The 11,618-nt window shown below is 37.1% G+C and overlaps 1 protein-coding gene across 3 annotated transcripts in view; it reads left to right on the plus strand.

The window, feature by feature from the left end:
• Nucleotides 1-11,416, plus strand: part of septin7b (septin 7b) — a 29,918-nt gene extending 18,502 nt beyond the window's left edge. For 2 of the 3 annotated variants that reach the window (XM_084384991.1, XM_084384990.1), the window contains 9 exons: nt 996-1,113; nt 2,057-2,149; nt 4,207-4,303; nt 5,123-5,174; nt 5,306-5,431; nt 7,548-7,568; nt 8,556-8,691; nt 9,929-10,062; nt 10,685-11,416. In XM_084384991.1, the coding sequence (XP_084241117.1) occupies nt 996-1,113; nt 2,057-2,149; nt 4,207-4,303; nt 5,123-5,174; nt 5,306-5,431; nt 7,548-7,568; nt 8,556-8,691; nt 9,929-10,062; nt 10,685-10,724 (817 nt within the window). In that variant the 3' untranslated portion in view covers nt 10,725-11,416. The remainder of the gene's footprint in view (nt 1-995; nt 1,114-2,056; nt 2,150-4,206; nt 4,304-5,122; nt 5,175-5,305; nt 5,432-7,547; nt 7,569-8,555; nt 8,692-9,928; nt 10,063-10,684) is intronic. The other variant, XM_084384992.1, reaches the window with a different exon arrangement.
• Nucleotides 11,417-11,618: the final 202 nt, after the last annotated feature.

The raw sequence follows: 11,618 nt of genomic DNA on the forward strand, positions 1-11,618 counted from the left end.
TCAATGACTCACTCGTAAAGTCTTCATTTGTTTCATTACTGGATGAATCAGCATTTTTGAACAAATCTCTTGAATGATTCAATGACTCACTCGTAAAGTCTTAATTTGTTTCATTACTGGATGAATCAGCATTTTTGAACAAATCTCTTGAATGATTCAATGACTCACTCGTAAAGTCTTCATTTGTTTCATTACTGGATGAATCAGCATTTTTGAACAAATCTCTTGAATGATTCAATGACTCACTCGTAAAGTCTTAATTTGTTTCATTACTGGATGAATCAGCATTTTTGAACAAATCTCTTGAATGATTCAATGACTCACTCGTAAAGTCTTCATTTGTTTCATTACTGGATGAATCAGCGTTTCTGAACAAATCTCTTGAATGAATGATTCAATGACTCACTCGTAAAGTCTTCACTTGTTTCATTACTGGATGAATCAGCGTTTCTGAACAAATCTCTTGAATGATTCAATGACTCACTCGTAAACTCTTCATTTGTTTCATTACTGGATGAATCTGTGTTTCTGAACAAATCTCTTGAATGAATGATTCAATGACAAACACAAGTCACTTGTCGCCACCTATAGGTGTAACAATGCATTTGATACAATCTTTACCTGAAGCATCAGTTCGATTTGCTCTACTTTGATTTGTTCTAGTTTATATCTGAACTATAACCTTTTATCCCAGCCATTCTGTGATTTAATCTGAATTAATGTACATGACATCTGCTCTCTGTGGATCAGCGGCAGCGCTTAACGCAAATCAGAGTTTTCACTGTGATCCTGCTTATAGACTTGGATGAATCGCAAATTATTGACTACAGGGGGACTTAAATATATATTTTTTTATAATATTTGACTAAAGAATGATGTCGTCACTTCTGCCCACTGTAGTTTCAGTGATTCTGGCATTAGTCTTTAACACCACTAAAGACACTGAGTGAACTGTCATCATTATCATGCTGTTGTGTTGTATGTTTTTACTCCAGACTGAAACCTTTGGACATCGAGTTTATGAAACGGTTGCATGAGAAGGTCAACATCATCCCACTGATTGCCAAAGCAGATACTCTGACCCCCGAAGAGTGCCAACAGTTCAAGAAACAGGTCAGTCGGCCGCCCAGTCATGTCCTCTAAACTCCTGATTAAGGAAAAGGCAAGAAGAGCCAGCAGGAGTTCCTCCGCCACCGTGTGTGTGTGTGTGTATGTGTCTTGAGTGTTGCCATCTGTCAGGGTATTATCTCTAGTCGAGTAGTCTAGTCTCCTTACGCCACAAGAGTAACACTTGACGATGTGAGACGTAGATGTAGGAGTGTGAGCTTTGACGTCTCGCGGTTCAAACACACAGGGCAGCCGCGCTCGTCATTACGTCGTGCGTCAAGTTCAAGTGTTACTCTTATGGCGTAAGTCGACTTGCGTAGGCCGTCTGCCGGATGCTGGTTATTTTAGTCGATAAAGTTTTAAATATGGATATTTTTCTTACACGAACACATCGATTCAATATAGAAGACCTTTATTAAGCTTAAGTTTATTGGATAGATGCACTTTTATGATGGACAGATGCACTTTTATGATGGACAGATGCACTTTTGTGATGACAGATAAACTTTTATGGACTTAAAAACCGAAACGGCCATTCACTGCCATTATAAAGCTTAGAAGAGCCAGGACATTTTTTTCTATAACTCAGATTGTGTTCGTCTGAAAGAAGAATCTCATACACACCTAGGACAACTTCAGGGTGAACAAATCATGGGCTAATTTAAATTTTTGGGAGAACTATCCCTTTAAGGAAAAGGCAAGAAGAGACAGCAGGAGTTCAGGCCTCCGGGTGTGTGTGTGTGTGTGTGTGTCTTGAGTGTTTTGCCATCTGTCAGAGGCATTATCTCAGCAGGAACCAGGAACAGGAGCACAGAAGTGCCGCCCAGACGGGAAAGATCAGATGAACAGATTTGAGCACCAACAAATAAACAGAGGATGTTCCTCGACCCTAAACACTCGCTCCTGGCGATCCTCTGAAAGACTGTGTGACGTTTTTATGTTTCTCTAGATTATGCGAGAAATCCTGGAGCACAAGATCAAAATCTACGAGTTTCCAGAGACGGATGATGAGGAAGAAAACAAGATTGTGAAGAAAATCAAAGTAAGAGCTCCACGCTTGTGCAAGCATGCTTTCCCAAAGAAAACAATCAATCATAATTGAAGTCTTTTGACAACATGTGTGTAATCAGGACGAGACAGTGCAAGCATTTCACACTCATTTGAGAATAAAAATAGATGTGTGTGAACTGTAAAATGTGTTTAGGAGTACGTGTGTGAATTAAAAAGTAAAAAAAAGTAAGATCATAAACTTAAATATTTAAGTCACGATTCAGCCAAATGTGATTATTGGCGATGATTTCATATAATAAATATGAGCGCTGCACATTCATAGTCGAAGAGCAGTTCACAATCAATAATCACCGCGCATTAATGCCAATTTATTAATGATCCACTGTTGATGAATTATGACTTGCATCAAATATGAAATTATGTTCTTGGTGTTTGTATTGGAATATGTTTCAGATGGTTGTAAGAGACCAGACATTTAATTTTTTTCTTGGTTATTATTAGTTTTTCAGCTAAAAAGTAACTTTATCTGGCATTTAATTCAGTATCTGGAACATGCTGATGTTCAAATGTTTGTGAAATCATAAACAAAATCAGTTCTAAACATTGTTTTTGCGGCTTAGTTTCATTAAATGTGCGGAAGGAGGAGTCCCGTGTTGTACTCTGTACATCAAACACACTTATTTCAGAAGAAAAATAAGAAATATTCAGTTTTCTGTCCCCTTGAAATGCTGTTGGAATAGCAGGATAAAGTGTGTCCTCGAATGTGATCGTGGTGAAGATCTGAATCTGAACGTTGAAAGGCTGCCAGGCTTGTGTTGCTTTAGCACACGGATTCCTTGTGTACAGCCATCCATGAGTCTCTCTCTCTCTCTAGACGTGTTTCTAGTGCTGGGAAAGCTTTGTGTAAGTGTTGTGTCACTCATTTTAACCAAAAATAAAGTTAATGGCACTGAGAGAAAAGTTCCCATTTTCATGCATTTGTAAATTGCGCTCGATTAGAGCCTTTATTTCTGTCTTTAGGAAGTGTTTGTCAGAGGTGTAACACTCAGAGGTGTAATGACACTTTTTCTACGGTGTAATTTATTTCTGGTTTTAAATGTGTTGAAAAAAAGATTTGTATGTCAGTTGTTGGATTCTGGTTTAGGCCGAGCAGAATGGGCTCTTTATAGAAGTAGGAAAGAGAAAGTTGAACAAACTTTTGAGCAGAATGTAGTTTCTGTGTTTTCAAACATGTTGCAAGCAAGAATATTGATTGATTATGCTTATCACAAACATGTGGATGATCTTATCACTTCTGAAGGTATTTGGTGTTGTAATGAGGCACTCACTCTCTCTCTCTCACTCTCTCACTCTCTCTCTCACTCTCACTCACTCTCTCACTCTCTCTCTCACTCACTCACTCTCTCACTCTCACTCACTCTCTCACTCACTCTCTCTCTCTCACTCTCTCTCTCACTCTCACTCACTCACACACTCACTCACTCACACACTCTCTCACTCACTCTCACTCACTCACTCACACACTCTCACTCACTCACTCTCTCTCACTCTCACTCACTCTCTCTCTCTCTCTCACTCACTCAATCACTCACACTCACTCACTCTCACTCACTCACTCTCACTCACTCACTCACACACTCACTCACACACTCACTCTCACACACACTCGCTCTCTCACTCACTCACTCACACACTCGCTCTCTCACACTCACTCACTCACACACTCGCTCTCTCACACACACTCACTCACTCTCACACTCTCTCTCACTCACTCTCTCACTCACTCACTCACTCACTCACTCTCTCACTCACTCACTCTCTCACTCTCACTCACTCACTCTCTCTCTCACTCTCACTCACTCACTCTCACACACACACACTCACTCACTCACTCACACACTCACTCTCACACACACTCGCTCTCTCTCTCTCTCACTCTCTCTCTCTCACTCACTCACTCACACACTCGCTCTCTCACACACACTCACTCTCTCTCTCACACACACACACACACACACACACTCACTCTCTCACACACACTCACTCTCTCACACACACACACACACACACACACACACACACACACAGGATCGGTTGCCCCTGGCTGTGGTTGGGAGCAACACTATCATCGAGGCGAACGGGAAGAAGGTTAGAGGACGGCAGTACCCGTGGGGAGTGGCAGAAGGTACATGACTTTCAGTTTTAATCTCAAATGTGCAATCGTCTCGGTTCAGAGGTTACATTAAAATAATCGTCTCGGTTCAGGAGGTTACGTTAAAAGAAAATACATAAAAAACTATGAATTGTAATTTTGCTTTTTGTGAAGAATCAGTTCATTTTGAGGAACTGCTCCGACGGCCATGGAAAACCTGTAAATATTAGGAAATAATTCCTGGATATATAATCTTAGTCATTGGAGTTCCCGTAGTGAATATACTCCACCAATCAGGGAATGAATTTTTTTTTTTTTTTTTTTATTCTAAAGAAATGAATACTTTTTTTATAGCAAGTATGCATTATATTGATCGAAGGTCACAGTAAAGACTATTTCAAAATCTGTTTCAAATAAATGCTGTTCTTTTGATTCATCAAAGAAAAAGAAAAAAAGTCTGAACTGTTTCCAACACTGATAATAATCATAAATGTTTCTTGAGCATCAAATCCTCATATTAGAGTGATTCCTGAAGGATGATGTGACACTGAAGACTGGAGTAATGATGCTGACAGTTCAGCTTTGATCACAGGAATAAATTACACTTTACTGTATATTCACATAGACAACAGATGATTTACATTAAAAAATTTTACTGTTATTTTTTAATAAATGCATTAAAACCGTACTGACCCTAAACTTTTGAAGGCTAGTGTTTTTCCTGGATATGATTATATGCTGAAACTGCTGTTTGTGAGGTCGATCTGGCCATCAGTCAACAACTATAAATGAATAATATTTGAATAATATCTCGATGCGTTTAAAACTTGGTTCTTGTTTGTTTCTGCCCAGTTGAGAATGGAGACCACTGTGATTTCACACTCGTGAGGAATATGCTCATCAGGTACAAACTTTACATGTCTTTCATGTATCTAAAGTAATGACACGCATGACTGGACTGTCTTTATACTCTGTGGCGTCATGTTCCTGTTTTAAAGTATGAGGCGTTTTGCAGTAACCATGTGTTTGTGTCAGAACCCACATGCAGGACCTGAAGGACGTGACGAATAACGTCCATTATGAGAACTACAGAAGCAGAAAGCTGGCGGCCGTCACCTGCAACGGCATCGAGAACAACAGGACCAAAGGCCAGCTCACCAAGTGAGTTCAGCAATACTATATCACTGAAATTAAGCAGTTCTCAGTGTCTGTTTGATACGAGAACATGCACATGGTTTAGTACACCTTGGTGTTTGTATTTCAGATGGTTGTAAGAGCATATTTTAGCTCCCTCGTGTGTGTGAGAATGAGCAGCTGGAAGCAGTGAAGACATTTCAAAATAAGAGTCCCGGTGTATTTTGGGCTTTTTGATAATTAAAAGTCCTGCATTATGCAGAATTTATTTATTTTTTGTTCTGGTTATGATTATTACAAAATAATATTTATGTAGCATTTAATTCAATGTTTAGAATAAACATAATTATTACATAAATACAGTTTGGAGTAGAAATATTTAAAACCGGTGTAGTTTTTGTATTCAAATAAATTAAGTAATTATGCTAGTAAATGACTCTCTGTATTTAAAATGATTTAGTACATTTTCATTGCGCTCCTACATTTTTCAAAATATATAAAAAAAAAATCTGGAAAAAAAAGCAAGCGTCAAGCCTGAAAATAACCCCAATATTACCGTATTAACTTTAATGAACTGAACATTTATAAAGTGGGAGACACATGCTTTTTGATGGAGACCCTTCATTTCCCTGCATTTGTGTATTTTTATTAAGGTTTAAGATCGGTTTATGTAAGTGATGCTCAGTTGGCTAACAGCATTGTAAGATTTAATGTTGCATCATTTCCTGTTGCCTGATAGAGCGGAGAGAAACTGTAAACCGCCATACTCACATCTGTGGCCGACCTACTTCTGTTCTGGAAATCAACATGCCGTTTACAAGTCGAACCGGATATTATTCATTCAGGGGGAAATGTAGAGCAATACTATATTTGGTAATACTTTCTGTGAAGCTTAGAATGACTTATAGCCCCATTTATACTTACTTATAAGTATTACTATTCTATAAATATATTTATATAGACTTAAGACCTATACTGCATTATAAGAACACTTATAGTTACATTTATATTATTTTTTTATAATTACTTATAAGTCATGCATTTGTTTTTTCAGTGCGCATACTCATAATCCATACACTGATTTATAAATGATCAAATATGAAATAGTTCCAGAGAAACTTGTTCCCTGTACAAATTAGTTATCAATTATGTCTTTAATGGCTAATGTTTGCATTACAGGTCATGAATGGTAATTATGATTTGTTAAAATCTATATCTCCTCAGCCATATATGCGTGATATTGCTTATAGCCGTTTGAAATTATACTTTAAGAAATATCGTTGCAGTGTTTTGCTAGTATTAACATTGAAAAAGGTTTGATTCCAGTTTTGTACCTCATTTATAGAGGCTAGTAACTGTACTATCACTCACAATAACTATTTATAAGAACACAACACGGATATTAATAACAATATATTCACTTATTTGACAGAAATAAATCTGAATTACTAAAGTCATTGCAACTATAATATAATAACATTATAGCAACGCAGGCTGCATCTTTATAAGTGCTTTAACTGGAACCATACGACTAATTAATACTTACAAATCAGTGTATAATGGATTATGAGCATGTGCATTAAACACAAATGCATGACTTATAATGATAAAAAATAATATAAATAGAACTGTAATTGTTCTGATAATGCAGTATAGGTCGTAATGAGTCTGTATTTATAAAATAGTAATACTTATAAGTATTGAGCTGAGCATGGGCTTCATAGAAAGGTTAAGTTTCCCCTTTATTTGATTTGCCAGCAAGAATTGCTAGTTAAAAAGTGTGATTTGAAAAATATAAGAAATTAAAATATGTAATATAATATGTATTTTGACTTTTACTTTCCAGATCTCTTAAATAGCTTGAAAAATGCAGTTCCTCTTGTGGACTCTGAGCTTGAGATGCTTCACAGTTTTCTGTGGCCGATAACTCCTAATTTAAGAAGTCGAACTCTTAACACACACACACACACACACACATGCATGAGTGTGTTCACGCGCGTCAGTCACATCTAACTCACAGGAAACCACACTGAAGTGTTTTGATCCAGACTAGACTTCTGTCTGCTTCTGTTCACACATTATGTTGCTCTTCAGTGTGTGAGATTTGCAGCATGCTAAGTGTGTGTGTGTTCTTGTTTTTTAGAGATGACACGGTTGACGGCATGTAAGTGGTCATTTATATTCTTCCCGAATCCCTGTGTAGTGTGGATCCTCTCTTCCTCTGGGAACAGTGTCTGTCGTCATCCCTCCTTTTCCAACAGTTTTTCCCCGGGGATTAATCACGATCCTCATGTTCCTGATGTGAAACACATGATCCAGGATCAGTCTCTGGGTGGGGAATGATTGATCGACTGATGCATCTCAAGTCTTTCTCAGACTTTGATTCGCAAAACAATTCAATGCAACAATTTGCACAAGAAATTCATTCTGCTTATATTTCATTCATAATATCAGTCCCTCCAGGATTTTGTGAATTTATTTTATTTTATTTTTTTTTATTTTTTTTTTTATCAAAATGACTCGCAATTTCCAGAAATGTGTGACAATTTTGCACTATTTATTTTTAATAATTAGAATAACACATTTACCATATTAAGTGCACAACGTCTGTATCCTCGTGAAAATAATGCATTACAGCTTTGAATAAATTAGGGATAATCCAATTAGATAATATTATTTATTTTTGTGATTAAAATGATTTTTTGCTATTTATTTTGCGGTGAAATGCCGGATTATGCAGGATCGCACCAAAAAGGCGTCATTTTGTTGATTTTGCGTTGTATTCTGCGATGGCGTAAAACTGGAGGGACTGTAATAAAATCCACTAATTGTTTTGAGTGGCAAAAATTGAGATGCATCATCATTTCAATCAGATATGTTCCACACGCTCCTCTCCGCAGCTTCTCTGCACCGCTCTCTAACTCTGATCAGCACAAGCGCTTCGGCCTTTAACCGCTCTCAGGTTCCTCTGGAATCAAGATGTGTGTGTGTGTGTTCTTCCTCCTCTTTCCTCCGCCTGAGCAAGACTGAAGCGCAGAGATGTTCTGTGGTCACGGGTGTCCCCCCCCCCCACACACACACACACACACACACACACAGAGATGGGAGCTGTGGGAGATGATTGTTGATTGTGTGTGTGTGTGTATCCCAGGAGTCCCCTGGCTCAGATGGAGGAGGAGAGGCGAGAGCATGTGGCCAAGATGAAGAAGATGGAGATGGAGATGGAGCAGGTCTTCGAGATGAAGGTCAAGGAGAAGATCCAGAAGCTGAAAGATTCAGAGGCAGAGGTAGTGACACACACACACACACACACACACACACACACACACACACACAGCGGGTCCTGGACTTCCGGTGATCAATCTCGATCAATTATATCCCTATGTTTTTCAGTATATTATATTTTAATAGTATCATATAAACTCAGTATATTTTCTCTTGGATTTAATAGTTTATTTGTTTAATTAAATTTTATTTTTATTAATTAATTATAAATTTAATTATATCCATATATTTTTCAGTGTATTATATTTTAATAGTATAATATAAACTCTGTATATTTGATCTTGGATTTAATTTATGTATTTATTATTATTTATTTTTTTAAAAAAATTTTAATCAACTTTTTTTATATATTTTTTTTATTACTTTATTTCATTTCAATTTTTTTTTTTTTTTTTAATGTTTTTATTATTTTATTCCTTTATATACACTAAAATGCATATTTGCACACCAGGGTTATTATAGTAAACTAAAACTAAAAAATAAATGTATTACTTAAAATATAAAAATAAACTTTTATTTCAGCTGTTTGCAAAGGCAACAATTCTAATTTTCATTTAGTTTAAATTAATGTACTAAAATAATTGAAACAAAAAGTAAAAACTATAGACATTTAAAAACAAATAAAAAGCATAATTATTGAAACTTATGATGTAATAAAAATAGTATAATAATAGCAATATAAAAATATTAATTAAAACCAGGGTTCGTACAAAGTGCTTAAAGTGCTTGGATTTGACTTTGAAATGTTAGTCCTGGAAAACCCTTGAGAACAGCCATATTTATGACCTTAAAGTGTTTGACTTATTTAAATACAATATATATGAATTCTTTTTTTTTGTAATATATAAATGAAATCTTTTCATGCAAAGTAACACTGCGGCCCGTGTGATGAACCCCCATCAGAGCTTTTCTCGATACGAAGTACCCCAACATTATGATATAAAATATTATTTATTGAACAATAATAGCCATTATAAACATTTGTATTTAATATATTGTTAAATACGTGGTAAGTTGTATTTTGGATGCCTTATATCTGTAATTTGAGTTTTAAAAATCCTTAGAAAAATGCTATAGATGTTTGATAAGTGCCATCTCTGACTGTAATTCTTGAAAACCCCAAAAGTAGTGCTGGAAAAGTCCTGTAATTTATACGAACCCTGAAAAACTGTAACGCTGCTCTTGAGCCGATCTGTGTTGTGAAAGCGCCGTCTAACGAGCCCTTCCTGTGACCCGCAGCTCCAGCGACGCCACGAGCAGATGAAGAAGAACCTGGAGGCTCAGCACAAGGAGCTGGAGGAGAGGAGACGCCAGTTCGAGGACGAGAGGTCGACCTGGGAGACCCAGCAGAGGATCCTGGAGCAGCAGAAAATGTACGTCGCCATCACAGCTTTCACTGCGTCTGCATATTACAGTCACGTCCGGTTTGACCCAAAAGAGGCAGTTTAGTGGGAAAATTAACCTTTCGATATGTGACCCTGGACCACAAAACCAGTCACATGGGGCATTTTCTTTTATTTGAGATTTATACATCATCTGAAAACTGAATGAATAAGTTTTCCGTTGATAAATGACAATATTTGGCCGAGACACAACCATCTGAAAACCTGGAATCTGAGGGTGCAGAACATGTTCACTGTGTGCAGAAGTTCCCAAACTCATCAGAACATGAGGTTTTAACCCGAGCCCGAGCCGATCTGAGGAGATTACACACGCATTACTTCACCACAGGGTGTCAGTGTTCGTCTACACTAGTGTTAAAATCAAAACATTGAGGAAATCTCCTTTAAAGTTGTGCATTTATGTTCATGATTCTGCTGCATTCACTCACACAAATACATGTATACACGCATATGTGTGTATTTATAAACACAAAATAATAATACAGTACACACACACACATATATGTATATTATGTAAACACAAGCATGTATATGGGATGTGATTAATGGTTGCCCAGTGCTAGTAAACATCATTATCCTGTTTCCCACACAGGACTTTGGAAAAGAATAAGAAGAAAGGGAAGATCTTCTAAGATGGTGTTGATGATGACCAGGTTGTTCTCGTTGGCCAATCCTCTTCCCGGTTCGTGGACCGTCAGGAACGTCAAGCCAAACACACACCGATCTCGCAGCTGATGTCTGATGTTGATCTCCAGATCTCTATTTTACTGAGTAACATGAGCCTCGTCACAGACCGAGGCTGTGCTTTATTAATTTCCCCTGTTAAAGATGTGTAAACCTGAAGGATCGCGCGTACCGAGGCCAGATCATACTGTAATGCACACACACACACACACACACACACACACACGACGTCTGGAGCGGATGGAAAACATGTTATTTGCTTATTTGGCTCATGATTTAGTTTTTCTCTTATTGCAGAAGTGTCTCCACAGTATAGTGTCTGTCTAGTCAATATCCTTGAACACCTCCTATAACTTCATTAATGTTATTTCAGTTTTTTTTAATATATATATATATATATATAAATATGTATACGTACACCAAGACAGCTACCGTAATATTTTTTGTATGTTTATTAGAACACGCAGACTGGTGTCTCGTCTCCATCACTCGAGCGCTCTGGGTCCAGCATGTGTGTCGCTGTACAGGGTTTCCAGAACCAGTCCAAAGCTCGTCTTGCTTTCTTATGTTCTCCATCTATGTATTTTTAATTTTATTTTTCATTTGTATTGTACAGTCTCTTAATAAACTTGTGATGATACAGGTGGAGGTCATCTCTAGATATGTCTTTATAACTTACTAATCTACTAAAACAAAATATATAACTACTGTCTTTTTGTTCAAGAGCCAGAGATCATAATATTGGATTAATATTACACACATTGTCCTACTGTATCTCATAAGCTCACATCTCAGGAGTAAATGATTTAATACTTTAATCGACTAACTTTTCTGTTCAAAAT

Source organism: Rutilus rutilus, assembly GCF_951802725.1.
Source record: "Rutilus rutilus genome assembly, chromosome: 17".
Classification (NCBI taxonomy): Eukaryota; Metazoa; Chordata; class Actinopteri; order Cypriniformes; family Leuciscidae; genus Rutilus; species Rutilus rutilus.